Below are 19,926 nucleotides of genomic sequence, written 5' to 3'. Positions count from 1 at the left end.
ATGCGTACTATGTAAAACAATGGTAATACAGCGATGTATACAGGGCTTAAAGTCTCCCTTGATCAGAAGGGGGGCCCTCATAGAGTGGCGACCCGTGTGTGTGTGTGTGTGTGTGTGTGTGTGTGTGTGTGTGTGTGTGTGTGTGTGTGTGTGTGTGTGTGTGTGTGTGTGTGTGTGTGCGTGTGTGCGTGTGTGCGTGTGTGTGTGTGTGTGTGTGTGTGTGTGTGTGTGTGTGTGCGCGCGCGCAAGTCAGTTTCGTCACAACTCTCACAGGCCACAGAATTAGGTTGTGTTTGGTACAATCACAGCGTAAACTCAACTGTCTCTAAAATTGAACGAATGCTTATGAACGTTACACAAAGAAATATATCATTCATAGTCCATTTCGCGTGTTTGCTCAATGTGCCGATCCAATCAACCACTAAAAAGTGGGCATTTTACAAAGAAATAATTTTTCAAAAATAACTTGGGTTGTCAAAAGATAACGATACGCGAACTCAAACCAAATAAGTCTAGCTGCAAAGCAGAACATTAGTTTGCTTACTACACTGAGAACCTCAGGCACGACAATGCTATATTTTATTTTTACACGTACTTGCCCAAAAAAGGAGGCAAAATACATGCGTATTTAGCATCTCAACAGACTCGTAATAGACAACTAAACGAATGAAGATGGACTGTTCGCCTAAAGAGACGAAGGTGAACCTTCACTGATTGACGAACAGGTAGCCTCACGCACAGGTGCCTCGGGGTGCACGATGGCTCCACAGACGTATTTCCGTCACGGATATGACGTTGTAAAATATACAGACATAGATCACAAAGGAAAAGCTAGAAGGAAAAGTTCCGTCCCCGGGAATCGAACCTACGACCCCTCGCTCCACAGCGCGCCGCGCAAAACGACTCGACCACAAGACGGCACGCTCTTCGCCATACTAAGGGCGAGCTATTTATATACACCATTTGCCGGTGGCGGCGGTACACTGTTTTCTTTATCACTAGCGAGATGGTGCGAAGAGCTCGAAGGTTGCGCTTTAAATGAGCGCACGCCTTTAAGGGTGTGGTCGCTCGTGCGCGCGCGCTTATCTCGTGATGGCGGTGGCTTGTATGTCTTTTGCTATCACCGCAAGTTTGCGTGGAAGTTACACAGAGCACGAAGGTCACTTCGCTCACTGCAGCGGCCGCTTTTGCGAAAGGAGCATGCTGCTCACACACAAATAAGTTACAACTGTGACAGCTGGTTCGCGCTCATCCTGTGTATGTTCGTTCCGTGCATCCTTTCTGTTTGAGCAGCGCGTTGCAAGTGCCGAGCTGCTTGCCGTTTTTCGCGTGACATTACAATTTGTTGCTATAGCATTCATTCCTCCGCCCTTGGGGCGAAACAATGCACAACAAACTCTCAACTACGTCTGAGAAGACACGTTTCACTTTCGTGATTCCTATGACAAAGGGATCAGCCATGTTTTTTGTTTCTTTTTTTTTGATGATGCCCCATCAGCTGACTAATTGCGATTAAATAATTATTCAAAAGGTTGGAGAGCTGTAATTCACTTCTACAAAGCACTACATCATAAAAGAAATCAACTCCAGTGTTTGTCAAATGGGCGCCGCAGTGACCTGCCGAGGGGGGGGGGGGGCGAGCCCCTCTTAAAAATTGGAGAGCCCCCCCCCCCCCGGGCCTCCCCTGACTTTAAGCCCTGAGTGTATATAGGCTGCTCCATGACCATCTCCGACCACTTACCGCGCACTGTAGGTCAGGAAACCACTGTATACCGTCCTACCGAGGCATGGAGGAACTTGCCGGGATGCTATTCTGGACATTGTCGAATTCCGTGATATTGTCAAATTTCGTAATGGCGGCATTTTAAGCAAATCAGAGAGGCCGTATCAGCTCTCCGGGCAAATCAGATTTTACCAGTGGCGGAATCTGACAGCATGGCGGAATTTGACAATGTCCAGAATAGAACTCCCGCGAAACTGCTATTCTGGATGATGATGAGGATAGATATATTGTCCGGGTCACTCTTCTAGATACTGTCGAATTCACCATCTTAACAGCCAGTTTTAGAATAGGGTACGCAAACATAGCATTCGTTGGTTACGTACGACCAGCGTACGACACATGTTATCTTCGTCACTTAACGGAGGTACCCAAAGGGGTAGCGTATGACGCGTGCGCAGGGGCGACAAACACTAACGCAAAGCCTTGAGTACAGGGTACATTCTAAAACAGGGGCGTAGCCAGAAATTTTTTCGGGGGGTGGGGGGGTGGAGGTAAAGCTTTAGGTGGAGGGGGTTTCAACCATACTTTAAACCCCCTCCAGTATGTTCGTGCGTGCGTTTGTATGTGTGCGTGCATACACATGTGAAATTGAAAAATTTCGGGAGGGGGGGGGGTGTTGAACCCCACCCCCACCCCCTTGGCTACGCCCCTGTCTAAAACTGAATTTCAGCGCTGACTTGCCCATAGTGCTGCTCTCTGATTCGCTTAAAATGTCGCCGTTACAAAATTTGACGATACAGTGGAATGAAACAGTGCCCGGAATTGCATCTCCGTTCGGAGAAGTCGAGTGCGGTTAACGCGTTCCAGAAGTTTCCCTTTGCGTAAAAAATGTAGAGTTATAGAGGGATAAGAACAGCATTTTTCCTGGGTGCAAACAGTGCTCGAGCGAAGCCATTTGTGCTATAGGCACGTGCTACGCTCACGTGAGCAAACTCGACCAAGTTCCCGAACTTACGGCTACAAACAATCGATTTCCTCTCCTCTCTCTTGGTGTGGTAGAGCGCCGCTTATTTTGTGGTACTCGTCAGTATCATCAACCACTACTTTAGCCAGCAAATGGCAATAATTGCAACTGAACGCCTCGATGTGACAAAAGTGTCAACTCTCAACGATCGAGACAAACGTGGGAGCTGGAGCCCAACGCTGGTGGTGGGACACATGAAACACGTCACTGTGTCCAGACAAATGGAATCGGTTGGGAATCCGTGGGTACGATGCCGGATTCCGAGAGCGACGACTCGTACGAAGTTCAGGAATGGCTTATTCCTCGCTAATTCACTCGAGGTTGCGGGCCTTAGGATCCCACGTTTCGTGTAGACAAATTTTCCAGCTGCAGCTGCAAAATTAGCCGCTGCGTTTGAGTGCTTGGTTCACGGAACATTGTCGGAACATTGCCGTAGGTCACTAGATCGATTTCGGCGGGCGTATCTTTATGGTGTCGGAATGCAAGAACGCTCGAGCCCCATGGCGTAAAAATAGTCCCGTGTGTGTGCAAAGACACTTAGCGCGCCTATGTGCCACAGAAATTGGGCAAACCCCACTACTTACAACTGGTCTACTAATGAACACACGGGCGGCAAACATTAAGATCGAAACGCCAAGCACATGCGGCAAGCCAGGCAAGACGACGATGTCGTGAAACGGAGAATGCGGGGAAAAAAGAATATATATATATATACTGGTCAAATGGTTCCTCTTCAGGATCGTGCACAAATGCTTCTCAAATGGGAAAGGCAGGGGCATAGCCAGAAATTTGTTTTTTTTTTTTGGGGGGGGGGGGTTCAACCATACCTTATGTATGTTCGTGCGTGCGTTTGTATGTGCGCGTGTATATATACGCAAGCAAAACTGAAAATTTTCGTTGGGGGCGGGGGTGGGGGGTTGACAGAGCAATGATGACAGAGCACTGACAGAGCAATGGAAGGCACGCTGATACAATGCCTAACATCCTTGGCCACCACTGCTGCTTCTACTCTCTCTCGCGTTCCATTGCTCTGTCAATAAAAGAACTATGTTTTTTGGGTGTATCGCAAGATAGTGACGTGTGATTTATTAACTTTTATCTCTTCTATGGAACTGGTGTTGCACATTTAGAGAGATGAATCTTATCACTCAGGGGTGAATGTAGTTACGTGGAGGTGAATCTGCGCAGGCGCGGTGTTACCATTTATATTCATGTGTTTTCTTTAATAAAATTCAGTTGGAAGTTAGCGCTTGTGTGTGTCGCATTCTCTTGTCTTTCGTCCCCTGAAGTTTGCGCTATTTAACTGTTCAAATGGAGTACCAACTAGCCCAAACGCGCACCTTGCTAAGTATTGAAGAAATTTTCCTTGTTTTTTCCTTGGTTGGAAAACTTGTTTTAAATGGTTTCGAATGTGCTATGTGAAACACCGTGCGCACGCATAGGCGTGTGCGGGGTTCTCCATTAGGGGCGGAAAAGCTTTAGCGTACCTCGCCCCCCCCCCCTTCGCGTACGTCCACGCCTTTGCTCGCACGTGCACACAATGGAGAAAATTACGGAAAGGGTTCGCACCGATCCACATAAACTAGATTACATTGCTTTCCCTCATTGAACTTGTGACACGTTGAATTACACTTGTTTTCAAAACACTGCAGCTCTTCAAAGGGTTCAAATTATTCGTGGTATCTGCTCTATCCAAGAGAGGTTCGAATGTAGGTGTCCCCACGTGCGAGTGCCAGCTCCGGTGGAGAGATGGCGCCAGCGTCCGAGGGTCACGCCGGCGGTGTTGATGGCCGGTCTCGACTCACGAAGAGGCGGCGTGGCTTCGCCAGCAGGCTACGGCGTGTGTGTGTGTTCGTACTTCGTACGGCGTGCCATGGAAGCGTCGCCGCGGAGCATGGCTGTGGCGGCGCGGCGGCCGATTTGAGTGGCCGTTCGTCGCGCGTGCCTTTTGTGCTCGGATGGTGGCGTCCGTGCGATGGCCGCGTCCGACGACGACCGCAGCAGCATCAACCTGAGCCTTCGGCTGCGCGCGGGTTCCAGCGGCTCGCGAGACTCTTACTACATGGACCTGGACCGAGGCATCGACTCCGACATCGAGATGGAGCCCCTCTCGGAGAAGACGGCCATCGAGCTCGTGCGGATCGGCGCACCGCCGCACCTGCCGCCGGCTGTCGTGCTGCCCGAGATAACCGTGGACCCTGGCTCCACGGCCACTTCGGAGCAGCTCGAGTCTGACTCGTCCGCCGACTGCGCCAGCGAACCCTACCTCGAAGGCGACTACCCCGGCAAGAATGCCAAAGAGTGAGTGCCTGTTGTTTGCAAGGCTGAGACGCGAAGCGTGCATGGGCCGCGCCCCCCTCACTTTTGCGAGTGTTGTCAGCGCATGTTCTTCGCTTTGACAGCGGCTGTTGTTGCCGGCGCGTTGAACTGACTGTTTCGCTGAGAGCATGGCGGCACTGACCCTGTGACGAGCTTAAAAGGGTCTGTCTGCACTGTATCCGCGCGGGACTCCGACATATTTGTCTTTCTTCCTTCTGTTTACAAACGTTCGCGCACAACGTGTCATTAAGACGTCGGGAATCAGTGACTGAGCATTTGGATTGCCCGTGCCCGAAGACACAGCATGACGAGAAGCGCGTTGGTAAACTCACGGTTGGTTAAATACTTTATCTTACGCGTTAATGATAATTTTACAAGAACAGAAATAAGATTCTCCTTCTAGGGTTTATAGAGAGCCCTCGCATTTCGTGTTAGCGTCTTTACGGTGGACTGCATGCCATTGCATTGTTGTTGGGCACGGAATGAACCTTTGACATAAATTAACCTGTAAAGCGAAATAGAGAGAAGATCTCAGATGAAAACCTGTCTGACCCGGGTTTGTAGGCTCATATTTGGATGGATTCGTTTTCCAATGCGTCACTCTACCGTAAATGCGAATTCCTATCGTGGTACATTCGACTGATACCGAACTCCGGTTAGGGTTGCAGCGATACGAGGGTTCCAGCCGGCGTCTATTGAAATTCATGTCTCTAGCGCAACAAGGGAACAAACTTGTCTGAACTTGTTGCGCATGTGGGAGACAAACAAAAGCCAACTGGCCCAGCAGTGGCGTAGCCAGACATCTTTTTTTGGGATGGAGGAGGACGGGGGGGGGGGGGGGGGGGGGGTGTTAACTCCCCCAACCTGAGTAATAAGCTGGGCCCCTGGCTAAGCCGGTGTGTCCCCGCTTGTTACTCGTACGGCTTATACTTATCACATTGGTGCCATTATACAGGGAATGGTGGCCTTAGGAGAATGGGGGCAGAAAGTAAATAAATAAATAAATAAATAAATAAATAAATAAATAAATAAATAAATAAATAAATAAATAAAAAGGAACGATGTCAGTGGACAGCTGTTTCGATCACATGAAAGGTAGGCCAGAAACGATATGAAATAATCGACTTTGCTATAACAATTGTTTGGGGCAGTTTAATGTTTACATGGATGAAGCTACAGTGCCAATAATAAGACAAATTGCATACGTGATCTTCCTCCTTAGGACCCAGATGTTTAAAGCGTGTGCGCAGTGCCATGCAAACGCATGAAGTCATTCTTCCTTGCTATGTCGTTGGAACGGCCACCGGAAAGTGCATAAAATTATTATTATTATTATTATTATTATTATTATTATTATTATTATTATTATTATTATTATTATTATTATTATTGCGGCATAGACTTGCCCTTTTCCGTTTAGCTCATCTACAGCTGTGCGGAGGTCAAGTGTTTCAGTTTCAAAAGTCGGGTATAGTACATATCACAGGAGGTGTTTGATAGTCTACTCGGTACTTCAGCATATGCGCCTTGCGAAGTTAATGGCTACAATTTTATATGTTAAATGTACCATAATTAGGTAAAACGTCATTAATATTGGTAATTACTCTATTATGCATTTTGATTTCTCGTGCAATTAATGTGCGCTCGCGTTTGAATAATCCAGCTCAAGGGATACGACTGCTCCATCACACGCGATTTTAAGAAACTCACTATAATCTGTAAATAAATAAACAAACGAAATAAAGTCGAGAAAAGGAAACGGAGTAGCCTATATCGTACGACCACATCTAGAACCCGAAAGCACTCTCTGCCCGCGCGATTTTGTTTTGTATACTATACTTACCTTTCCTGTCACAAATATTGACGACGGCAGGAAAGACGCTTGCGTATCCTGAGAACCGCAGCTGCCGCGAGCCATCGTTTTGCACGCAACTTCTACGTAACGAAGTGAATGGCGCAGCAAACGAGTGGGTATTGAAGGGCTAAAGACAACGTAATATATAGCGCTAATTAGGATCCTCTGTCTACACGCCAGCTGTGCCATTCAAGTTTGGCAGAGAAAAATGCTTGCTTTGGACAGGTCATGCCGAATCTCTTTGTGGTTGACTGCATACGATGAAACAACTGCAAACATATTTACATATATTTTTTTCTTGTAGAATGCCGTATGCTAAGTGCCAAATGGTTGTGATTTACTTTTTTTTTTTGCGTGACACTTGCATTAGAGAAGTGTCATCAGGTATGTAGCTCTATATTTGAATATACAAGAATGTTGAATATCCAGGGCCTTCTGCATGAACGCCACTTGTATTCTGGCATATTCTGAAAAGACGGTTGCGCAGGTGTATACGTAATGTTGCATTATGTTTGTTACCCGCGCCACGGTGGTCTAGCGGTTATAGTGCTCGACTGCTGACCTGAAGGTCGCTGCAGAATCGAATACCGGCCGCGGCGCGGCTGCATTTCCATGGAGGCGTGCATAGAGTTAATATACTGACTCTAGAGGAAAAGCTCCCCATAGGGCCCATGCATTGCAACCTATAACCGCATGGGTTCCGCCATGATGGAACAAAACGATCGTTGCCAGCGTTGCCAGACCCTGAGACGCTCGCTATATTTGACGGTAGTAATCAGTTCTAATCTACCAACCTAAGCCAGCTAGCTACGCGCTGTTCAGAGAACATCAGCTGTGTTTTGATGCGTGAAGCCGTGTGTTAGTGTACGGTTGTCTGTGCAGCTGGTCCGGTTGATAACAGTTAAAATTTCCACCTGTTTGTGCATGGTTTTTACTAGGCACTCCCTACCAAAGTTTCTCCGTTCGCTGGCACAAAGGTCACTCGACAGATTCGCAGCTCGAAGTAAAGTCCGTAGGCCGTGGTCGCGCGCTGATTCGACTTGCAATGGCGAGACACCTGTATCCACATTCTTTTTCAACTCATTGCTGCCGTAGTTCAGCGCAGAGAGCCGTAAAGCAGAAAAATGTCGATTGCAGCATGCAGCGGCGAATGTGAGTGAGACATCTCCCGAAAGCTTCAATCGAAACTAAAGTTACACGGCCCACGAAGCTTTATCGCCGTTAAAAAGACTAAAAAAAATCGCTTGCGACTAGTTCGTACATAACTTTCAGGGCTTGTCTCATCTCTTCTTTGCCGTCCGTCCTGGTTTGCACTGAAGTTTTCAGCTTGAAAGAAAAAAAGGGCTGTCACATGAAGTCGAGTGGTATATGCGGCGACAGAAAACGCACACAACGGGACACTATGACAACTACGAGATACACGACGCGAACGAAGTTTCAGGGGCTTTAACACGACGCGCAAACCGGCGCAATCGGCCGCAAGCACACACTCGCGTACTCGCGAGTGTTGATATGGTGGTGCCATCTAGTTAATCAGCCTGCAAACGCTCCTTTCCGCGCGCAGTAAATTGCATAAATAGCCGTCGTATTCTTTCGTAGAAGTATTCAAAATAAACACAAAACAATATCCGCAAGTTTTTAATTGTGCAGATGCTTCTTTAGGATTGATATGTGATGGCAAGAATGACAACGTTCCAAGATGTCAGCGTTCTTGTGGTTATAGGTCTCGCGGCCCAGCTTTTCCTCTAGAGTCAGTATATTAACTCTATGGAGGCGTGCTTCGATTTAGGTGCACGTTAAAGAACCCCAGGTGGTCAAAATTTTCGGAGCCCTCCACTACGGCGTCTCTAATAATCATATCGTGGTTTTGGGACGTAAAACCCGAGCAATTATTATTGTTATTACTATGCTTGTTGACAAGTGACTGGCTCATTGCATTGACTCGTCTTCAACGGAAATTATTTCGCTACGCAAGAGTTCACTGTTTAGCCACCGCGGTGGCCCGGTGTTTATAACGGTGCTCGGCTGCTGACTCGAAAGTCGCGGGTTCGATCCCGGCCGCGGCGGTCGCATCTCGATGGAGGCGAAATACATGAGGCCCGTGTACTGTGCGATGTCAGTGCATGTTAATTAAGGAACCCCAGGTAGTCGAAATTATCTGGAGCCCTCCATTACGTTGTCTCTCACAGCCTGAGTCGCTTTGGGACGTTAAACCCCATAAACCAAACCAAAAATTGACTGCAGCGCCGCCGTATTTTCGCGGCGTCACGTTCTGTGTCCCGCCTGTAACAATACAGTTGGCGTAATTCAAAAACAGCTTACTGGCGGGTTCTGACGTTCAGTTGTTACTAGACACGTTGTAGTAGAGGGCGCTGTATTAATTTCTACTGTCTGATGCTCTCGTTCATGCAAAGTGAGGTACACAAATCCTGTGTGAGAATCATCTAATACTTCTATCTTTCCGTAAGTATTTTTATTGTTTGTTTTAGTGTTCATTGTAATTGTACTTCTTGTGTCAGCAGTTTATTTACCCTTTCTTGTTCCTTCCTTACCTTTCTACCCCCCTTACCTCTTCCTCAGTGCAGGGTAGCAAACCGAAAACGTTTCTTCTGGTTAACCTCCCTGCCTTTCGCTTAACCTTTCTCTCTCTCTTTGTTTTTGCACGATAATGATACATACGTGTGAATAATGCTTTTGACGCGGCGATACTTTCTCTCTTTGTTTGAAAAAAAAAAAAAAAGGCCTGTTTGAGCTTGTGCAGTCGTAGTTCTCTTACCCAATGCCTCCATTCCTTCTTAATTGGATGCATTTAATGTATGTATAAATCAATAAGATAAACAAACTTTGCAGCATACCTTCGCCCGGAGAGGTCGGAACCTCATTATGCATCAGCTTCTGCGAGTAACTACCTCCACAGTCCACAGGTAGTTGAACGCGCTTTTCTATAAAGTCCAAAGACTGTCGTCCTGTAGGCGTAATGGCCTTGCGCTTGATATGAGGTGTTTCTATAGACCGATGTCTACGAACAATGGTTTCGTAGCCTTTCAAAGTAGACCAGAATCACACCGAAATAGATCTGCTGTAACAAAATTTGTTCGCACTTCAGTATTTATATGGACGAAGCTAGAGTGTTCTGTCATTTAGGAAATGAAGCCAGTGTAATTGCTCGGCGTGCCAAAAAAAAAAAAAGAATACATCAGTGATTTATTGGCAGAACCTGAAAAAGGCAGCTTGAAAACTAACGCGAGAGCTCGAGAGATAAATTTTGAAAAGCAAGCCTCTACAGGAGGAGGAGGAGGAGAAGAAAAACGGAAAGACAGGGAGGTTAGCCAGTTCTCAGACCGGCTGGCTACCCTGTGCTGGGGAAAGGGGAAGTGAAAGATGATAGAAAAGGGATGTTACAAAGGGATGCCTCTACAGGAGCTCAGCACAGAAGTTATCTTTATACGTGTGCCGTCGCCCTATCATGGAAATCTATTTGCATGCATAACATATCGGAACGAATTTTTAGGAATCCTCCTCTATACGGATGCAAAACTTGGCGTCAGGTAGAGGAGCAGCGTTAAGTTCGACAAGTAAACCGGCGAGACAATACGTACACTAGGTTTTCTGGAGGTCTAACAGACGTCCGTCGTCACTGCGATATCGCTGTCGAAATATCTTGTCTTCGTACGCGTGCCGCCATACCCATCCTTGCAATTCATTTGCGTTGTACACGTCGGGACGATCCCCGCAAACGTCTGGCAGGTGCAGTGCGCATAAAACGTTCGTCGTCTCGAGTATCAGCGGGAGGTCGACTAGTAAATGACAAGATAAAGGCACTAGAGGTATTTCTAGAGGTGTTTTAGAGGTCTAACGAATGTCTGCAGACATTCTCTACACGCTGTCTAGAATTCTTTTCTTCATATGCGCGCCGCTCTCCTCCCCTGCAGACTGATTTGCAGTATATACACAGGTGCAACGTGCGCATAAAACGTGCATCAGGCGTTTATGAGGAAGAGCAGGCGTTCAAGTGGAGCAGGAAACGCACATTGGCAAAGGGGCAGCAGGGTTCCCCCCGCGTTGCGGTGTTGGCCAAAAGAGACATCAGCAGCGGGTCACGATTGCAATCGGCAGCAGTGCGCGACGAGGATGGTTCCCGACGCTTCGGGGTTCGGCGCCGCGTACCACCCGTGAGCCCGCTGCCCCTAATTCGGTCGCGACGCCTTCCCCTCCGGTCACTGTGTGGGCGACGGATGGGGCCCAGGTCCGCCCGCGTCGGCCGATCCAGCTTCGCCGAAGGCTGTTTTCCAGTTTCGGGTTCCTTCTGCCTTTTGTGCGTGCGTGCGCCCGTGCGTTTCGCTGAGCTTATCGGCGCTTCAAGAGCGTTGTTTGCGCAGGCACCATCTGGGGGCCCCCTCCCCCTTTTCGGTGTGGACGCGATGATGCGAAGAGGACGCCGTGGGGTTCCATGCCCTTTCCGTTTCTGGACCGTCTCTGCATGGTGCGTGCCGCAAAGCACCCGCGGGCGCCGGAGATGCATGACCGCGATGTTCGTGTGCGTATATAGATCGCTTGGCGGTGTAATTGTTTGCATCAGAAGTTCGCAGCAGCTGTCGAATTCGTGCATGACCGTTTGTTGCGTGACCGTTTTTGTAGTTTTGTCTTGCACCCATTACGACCAGTCCGGGCCGTTCGCAACATCTGCCCTAAATCTGACGATAATCGCAGCGCACGACGTTTCTTGCGGTGGTTATTAATAACGTTATTCGGGTGGCTCTTGGTTTTGCTTTCCCAACATGCAGTCAACTTCATTTTTTTTTTCTGGGTTTACATTCTACTGGTTTCTTTTTGTATCTTTGTCCTCCTGCTTTTGTAGCGATTGTGATCACGTTTATTTTGCTCTTTTATCATAGGGCAATCTGGCTTTTTTACCCCTTCTTGCATGAAATTGTGCTTGCGTTGATCGACATTCACCGATAAGTATCGCGACATGCGTTCGCGCGCAGAACGACGCTACCACGGGCACGATGGCGCATCGCAGCATAACCGCCCGGCATTCAGGTGATCAGTTCGATCATGCAGAGCACGTGATCAGTAATATAATAATATTTGTTGAGGTTTTACGTCCCAAAACCACGATATAATTATGGGCGACGCCGTAGTGGAGAGCTCCGGAAATGTTGACCATCTCGCCCAGGGGCGTAGCCAGAAATTTTTTTCGGGGGGGGGGGGGGGGGTCAACCATACTTTATGTATGTTCGTGCGTGCGTTTGTGTGTGTGCGTGTATATATACGCAAGCAAAACTGAAAAATTTCGGGGGGGGGTTTCAACCCTCCCAACCCCCCCCCCCCCCCTTGGCTACGCCCCTGATCTCGCCTTCTTTAACGTGCACCTGAAACTAAGCACACGGGCCTCTATAGCATTTCGCCTCCATCGAAATGCGGCCGCCGCTGCCGGGATTTGATCTCGCGACGCTCGGGTCAGCAGTCGAGAATCGTAACCACTAGATCATCGTAACGGGGCACGTGATCACTCAGAAAGCAATATGGAACGATACTGGGTATATACTGTATATACTTTCGGCGTGGCGTCGCCCTGCACATTCACGTCTACATTTCACGCTGGCGGAGGCGTACGACTACGCTGTAATCTTTGTCATAATGGAGAGTTCTAGATTAGGAGACGCAAGAGCTTTGTGAACCCAAGAACCCAAGGTGTACTTGGCTTTTGCTTGGGTACAAGCAGCCAAACTGTTTACGTTCAGGTGACCACGGTGTGAAAACAATAAGGTAATAAAGAGAAGAGCTCGAAGCCCCAAAAAACATAGCATGCAGTTGTTGGAGCTTTGCCCGAGCGTAAACGTTGGAATTTGAGCTCGCTATACCCTGAAAACGAGCTACTTCAAGGGAAAGCGTGCGTCGTAATGATAAGGCAGGATTGACCAAGACGCATAGTACTGCAGGGGCTGTCCACTACAGCCTGTACAGCCTACTTGCATGTACAGCCTACTTGCACTGCTTGTGTCCACCTCTTTTTAGAGCATCGTTTTAATTGGTTAATTAACTGACCAAACAGAACATTCAACAAGAATGTAAAGAAGGGTATACATTTAATACACAGATTCTGGCATTCTGCACTCTCCTTTAGGAATTCCGTTCATCCTCTGCGGAGTTTCAGAGATGACACAATGTTGACTGGTTGTTCCGCATTGAAATGAGTTGTTCCTCAAGGCGGAGAGTTCAAAGCTTAAAAGAAAAAGAGTGGAAATTCTGCCAGTCATACTAAAGCAGAATATTTGTAAGAGCGAGATAGAATGAATGTTTATTGGATAGCAAACGAAGTTCTGTGCCAGAGTTTGGCGGCCTAACCTGGTCTAGGAATCCGCGGATCCTAGCGACATCCTGAGGCTGGTGAAGCTGATATTATGGAGTAAACCCTTTGGCTTGAAAAGGAGAGAACATTTTGGAGGCATCAAAATCATATCGAATACAACCAGCAATTTTTATTTATCATATTAGTCTCCTATCTTGATTTAATCATATTAAAATGGTATTGTATTCTACTTTGATATATTATAGTGGTGCAGGCAGGGCAGTCTTTCTTTTGTTATTTGATGAGCCTGTCACTATTTTTATGTCATGGAGGTCGTCTCAATATAAATGACCACGAAGTCTTCACCTGTGGCTTAAGATGAATGCAGATGAATCGGAGATAATGTCAAGAGCGTTTAAAGCTTGTTGCTTTTCTCCATGCGGGCGGGGAAGCCTGCAGGTATGCAGACTCTTGTCTATTATGCAGGTGCATAGGTGCGCGTCGACCTAGATTTTTGTGATCGATTGAGAACTCAAAGCGGCCTCTCATATACGGAAGACTCCGCACGGCCGCTGCACAGGGAGCAAGCGCCGCGTACCTGAGTCCGGGAACAGATAACGTGATTGCTCGGCGAGCACTACCGACGAGTTGATCGTGAGCGTCCACGAACACACGCCGCTAAGACTGACAACGACGAGATGGGCTTGAAAGACAAAAGAGAGTTGCATGAAGGAGCGGCGGCGGCGTGACTTCCCGTGGCCGAAACAAGGGGGAGCGAAGAGGAACGGGGGGGGGGGGGGGGTGTCAACGGGGCGGCCGGTTGCCAAGGCGCCGCTGCCTCCGCCGTCGCCAACTCCTCAACGCATCCCTCCTTCGTCCGAAAGCGCGCGCTCTGATCGCCGGTGTGCGTCGTGCGAACTTGTCGCAGCGCGAGTCTTGTTGGGCGGCGCGCGGCACGTGTGTGTATAGTGTGGCGATTCGCGCAGCGTGCCGCACTGCAAGGCCACCGATACGCGAAGAGCGTCGGTCGCGTTGCCTCCGCCACAAAGACGACGAGAAGGAGGAGGGAACGTGTACGGTCCAACCTGGAGACTCACGTGAGCTGAAGAAGAGGCAGCAGCTCGTCACTGCGACGTCGCGATCTGTGCGCATGTGGGCGTACCTTTGAGCGTCGACGTTGCTCGAATTGCGCGACCGGCCGAAGCTGAGTACATCGTCCTCCGCTTTTGAGACACGCAAGCTTCTATTTGTGATCGACAGAGCACAGCTTCTTCCTTTTGTTTCTCTCCGTGTTCGACAAAACGCAGCGCGGCAGTTTGTTTATGCCGTCTGCACGCTCGAATTACGCAGCTCATTAGCGAAGGGGTCTTGTTCCTTGAGATAGAAAACTTTGCAACTTTGCCAGGGTGACGCGAAATCGTCATTGCGGTACGTGGTATGGCGTTCAGAGTCGCTGGAAGTCCAAGTCTCCTAGCGCGCCGTTCGACTTGACGTGACATATATATACCACGCAGGTTTCGCCTCCCGAAGAAGCCAGCTGAACTGAGGACTGGAAGCGTGGTTTTCTCAGTCGATAAAAAGCGTCGGTTGATTCGTCGAGGGCCACTTCAGAGATCTTTTTCCGGGAGCCCCTCCGCGCGGATTGCTTATCGGTAAGCCGCCGTTTACCATGCGTCACAACGTGGGCGGCTAATCCAAACCTCCCGTTGTCTCGGAACTCTCCGTCGTCGCTACAGAAGCCGCTTTCTCGACGTTTTCTAGTTACTGGGTCCCTGCGATCTTGAAGGGTTGGAGAGTGATGCGCTGAGCCAGCGGTTTTGTTGAGATTGGAGTAATAAGCTCGGATTAAGACAGTTCATCACTCCTTTCGGCGTAGCAAGTGCAGTATTGATGTCTGTGGCTTGGTTAGCGATAACTGGAGGACTTTTCGCCGTCGAGACCGTTATATCTGTAAGGAATAAAGACGGCAGCTATACGGGACTGATTTCCGTAGCTGGCTTAGGACTTGACAGTGCTCGAGCTTCGGACAGGTCAAGGGTCGACCTCCGGTCGTCATGCTAGTGACGTCCGAGGATAAGCCGGGCCGTCTGGCCGGACTTTCGGCGCTACTCGGTGCGTCGCCTGAGCCGATGCTTTGCCGACGTCGGTGGGAAGGCTTCCGTGCGACCGATGCGGCAACGACGGCTCGCCGAATAGCGGTCCCGGATGCGACTACTGCAGGCCGAGGAAAAAAGTCCAGTTCATCGTAGGCAAGTGAGTTGGCAACTGTGGAACTGCTTCAGCTGTTTTAGTTCAACTGCTACTCACCGCTTGTGTCGACGTGCGTACTGTTGCCACCTTTCTCTGTCTGCTTTTCATGCACCAGCTGTCATGCTTCGTGTGTCATTTATATGTGCACATAAAATTATATCGTATGCAGTAGTGGCTCATTTTTCATACTAGATGCCTTGATCTTTCGATTGCTCTGTTAGTGCAAAGTCATATGAAGTACAGGTTGGTTATATACGCATATTCAATAAAATAGAGACAACAAGCGTTCTGAAGTTACTATGAATATATGTGAGAGGACAGTACCGAGTAAATGAAGAATCGCTCTGCGGTTTCTGTTTGTATGTCCATAACTCATCACCCCCTGTCTTCCTTATATCATGCCAAGTTCCGTAAGGTGTACGCTACTGTCTCTCAAGCCGACGTCCCTGGCTCTATCACTGTATTGACGTTGCGACGTAGGTGGCATGTACGTAGAGGCTATATATTCACAGAGTCAGAGAGACGTTAAGTATTGGCCTCATAATGCTGACGACGCGAGCACCTACGCGAAAGTTCCTTTTTTTTCTTTTTTTTTTGTCCTGTTGTAAGTCTCGTTTTGCGACTCGCCGAATCGTTCCTATAATGTCATGCTGTCATGAAAGATTGGCCGCTTTGGTAGTACGTTTACTTATTGTTATTATTTTATAATGTTGACGTAGCGCTCGCCTTGGGCCTTTTCCGGTCTTGACCATGAAAAAGAAAAGGGATGCGACAGTGGCGGAAGAGCCTGCTTGCGAAACTCCGCTCACCTGGTGGCTTTAATTAAATCTTGGCACTGTTCGACGTACAACGAAAACTGGCATCGTGAAGTGTCGTTTTGGGATTCCATGGATGGACAGGAGGCCGACGATGGCTTTGAATATTTTCGTGCTGTTCCTGAACGAGATCTCGCTTTATGAAAACCTTGGCTCTTGTTAGAGCTGGATCATTCCTCCTACACCATTGGCATCCTGTTATGCTTCTCTTTTTATCCTCTTTCCTATGTCTTTTTTATGGCAAGGAGGGGATTTCAACTGCTTCAACTCGCATGCGCAGATGTTAATTATTCGACTAAGACGTTCCCATTAATAGTGTTAATACCCTAATAGTTTCACGTGATTACGTGTAGCGTTGGTGTATAGCTACGAGAACGCAACGGTGCCGAATCGTGTGAGTGAAATGTGAAAGGGTTTGTCAGAAACAAGTTGCAGGAAAGCACGTTCTCCATATAGTGACGAAGCCGGGAAAAGCTCACATTACAGCTCGCCGGAAGTGACGCATAGCTCAAAAGCTGGCAGGCCTGACCGGAACTGACTTGCCTGCTCTCTGATTCGCATGCATAGTGTGCACTACGTGTTGATGCCGATTCCTAAACTGTCTCGAATAGCTTAAAATAAAGAAGAAAAGATTGGTGATCTCCCCAGTGATTGTAGAAACGACGTAGCAATCGCGTAATTGCGTGGATACGTGACTCACCGCTTGGGGTGCCTGTCGTTTACTGCGGGACAATCTGAACGAACGCCGTTAATCCAAGATATGCGCGGTTGTTCGTCTTTTGGCTTTGCTGCAAATTCGTATTCGAAACATCGATTTTATCGATGTTTCGATGTAAACAGTGAGACTGCGTTGCAGTTGACCATTAATTAGTTTAGAATAACAGAGAGCTGAGCTAGTTGGTACGTATTCATGTTAAAAGACTGGGCGTGCAAACACGGACACAAGAGAGAAGTCAAGAAGCCACAAACGCCTTGACTTCTCTCTCTTGTGTCCGTGTTTGCACGTCCAGTCTTTTAACATGACCATCAATTGGGGTGTCCTGACTTCTCTCTTTGTGTCCGTGTTTGCACGTCCAGTCTTTTAACATGACCATTAATTAGAGTGGGCGATTCTTGATGCGTACTGCAGGGCGGCATGCATGCCGACCAAATTGCTCGAAAGCTAAGAAAAAATATTTGTGCCGACGCATTTTCTGTTTGCTTTCTTCTGCCTCGCGGCGGTTCCACCCTTCGTGGTGACCCAAGACGAGAACGGTGGCAAGAATTCGATGCGGCCGTCTCCAAGAGCGAACGTGGGTTCGTCAATTTACCTTCAAGGTCGTATCGCTATAGAAGCTCAATTACGGCGGATTGTCCGATGCCCCCCCCCCCTCCCCTGTCACTGGGACAACTCTCTCTCTCTCTCTCGTTATCTCGGATGATATACGCTAGAAAAACATCTCATGTTCCTCATCTACGCTCACGTGCATTTCACGCTCAAGGTCACGGTTAGCGACGCGGTCCCTGGCCAATTTTGGTGGATGGGTAACAGTTTCGACCCTTGCGCGCATTACGGAGTATGTGTAGTTCAGCGTTAAAGCATGCGCTGAGATGTAGCATGCCATGGAAACTTTGAAGCATGGAATTTACCTTTAAAAAACAAATATTCATCCTGACATGGATGTTATCTTGGCTTTATATTAACCTTAACCCGGGCTCATTTTGACGTATTGTTTGTTCATTATATGACTGACCTAAATTACGCCGTTGAACTTTTGAAAGATATGAAGTGGAGCCTGGTCCCCGAGCAAACCCGTTCACTTCACATATGCGAAATTACTCGGCAATGTTCACTGAATTGATTGCGTCTCACATTGCTATAACGTCCTTGAAGTATAACATGCTTACATGCGTCATTGCGAAAGCAAAACTGCTTTCCATGACTATGCATGGATTCGCATGGAATCTACGAGAAGAAATTTCTGACTTCTCAGCGCAGGTTATGCAGAGCCATCATAGCTCTCGTTCGTAGAGCTATCATAGCTTTACGGAGTCTTCGGCAGGCTTGTATGGCGATAGCTTACAATATAATGAATCATATTCAAGTTCCATAATGCCTTGTCGTCACAGAACTTGAATCTGATTGAATGACATTTCTTTACGTCGTAAAAAAACGGCAGGAAGGGGCAGATGGAAGCTTGCGATGAAAAAATCCGTAAACAGTGGGTGGGTGCTCGAGCCGACGTTTCGACAAGTGGACTTGTCTTCAAGGCTGCACCCACTGTTTACGGATTTTTACGTCGTAAAGCAACACATGTCACTTTCGAGATCCTATGATCAATAATTCATGTTAGCATAGAACTTGTGCCTACTGCATAACCTGCTCTGAGTGGTCGGAATACTGGAGCTCCCTCCGATGAGAATCTAATCTGCAACCGGCATAACAGCTCCATAATAATTAGGTCCGATGTCCCGCGTTAAGAGAATGCGTCGTCGTACTACTGTCGTAACTATACTGGTGAAGTGAAGTTCAGTCTCGCTCTTCAGAACTGCGGCAGCGCACTTAACGTCATGCTCAAGGTATCGAACACGATGCCTGGACCACGCAACCACTGAGGGCGACGTATCTGCTCTCAACCGTATAGACGCCACATGACGGATATAACCGAGCCGTTCACCCCGGAACCGCTCTCTGAACGCAACATTTTTTTTCTTTTTTTTTTCACATGCGCGACGGAACGCGTCTCCATTCTGTTGATAAGAAACACATATGGTGTTTTGAACGTCTGGAACATCGACCCCGGTTTGAATGTTTATGCCCGGTGTCCTGGCACTTGAGAGCGGCACGCTGGCAAAGAAATATCCTCGCATCGCTATCCGAGTGACGAAATCCGGTGTCGGGAGAAAAAAAGAAAAGTGCGGCCGATACAGTTATGATAAAAATACATGCACAAGCGATGCTATGGAAAGATTACGGAACAACTTGTTTTGTGAACTTCCTAACGATCTTACTCTTGACATCGAAGCTTCTGCATTCTTCATACTCGATCCGAGTTACTTCATTATCGCCTCCAGCTTCCTTGTCTGTCCCTTCTGCAATATCCGCCGTAAAGTTTTTTTGTGCTCTACTCACTGCCCTGCTCGACGATGTTCGCAAGCGCCGTGGCGCTATAGGAGGAGAAGGATAGAACGTTTAGTGAAAAGAATAAATACTTGGAAAGGGAAATGTCGGGGGCGGGTTCCCCATTCCAGGACACCAGTCGCCGCCGCTGCTTGTCCGGCTTGATCAGGAGACCCATTTGGGTCTTCAGGTCAAGTCCGGGCGGGGACGGCTTCCCAAGGCTCCGCCAGTATCATGAGCATCAGCCAGCTCCAGACGAAAACATTTATTTCCCCCTATCTGGCACATCTATTTTACCCAGCTCTCCATCACCCACATTGCACCACCTGAGGCTGTGGGGCTCCCAGGGCTGATCTTTTCCACTGTTTATGGAGCTGCCCAAAGCCCCTGATGGTAGACCCTATTCCCAATCCTTCCCTTTCCTCGTGGGAGGCCGCTCTTCGGGCCACTGACTCGGACGACCAGCTGTGGCTGGTGAAGCGGGCCTGCCTAGAGATGTCGGCCAGGGGGCTCCCGGACGTCTAGGAGCCCAACCACACTCACTT

The 19,926-nt window shown here is 48.3% G+C and overlaps 1 protein-coding gene across 2 annotated transcripts in view; it reads left to right on the top strand.

The window, feature by feature from the left end:
- The first annotated feature begins 4,618 nt into the window (after positions 1–4,618).
- Positions 4,619–19,926, top strand: part of LOC119382598 (proton channel OtopLc) — a 69,576-nt gene continuing 54,268 nt past the window's right edge. Inside the window, exon 1 of one of the 2 annotated variants that reach the window (XM_037650368.2) lies at positions 4,619–5,048. In XM_037650368.2, coding sequence (XP_037506296.1) covers positions 4,723–5,048 — 326 coding nt within the window. In that variant the 5' untranslated portion in view covers positions 4,619–4,722. Of the gene's footprint in view, positions 5,049–14,587; positions 15,470–19,926 lie in introns of those variants that run through there. The other variant, XM_037650372.2, reaches the window with a different exon arrangement.

The sequence above is a fragment of the Rhipicephalus sanguineus genome, chromosome 2 (assembly GCF_013339695.2).
Source record: "Rhipicephalus sanguineus isolate Rsan-2018 chromosome 2, BIME_Rsan_1.4, whole genome shotgun sequence".
Taxonomy (NCBI): domain Eukaryota; kingdom Metazoa; phylum Arthropoda; class Arachnida; order Ixodida; family Ixodidae; genus Rhipicephalus; species Rhipicephalus sanguineus.
The sequence above is the reverse complement of the archived record's forward strand: the minus strand, read 5'-3'. Positions and strand labels throughout refer to the sequence as shown.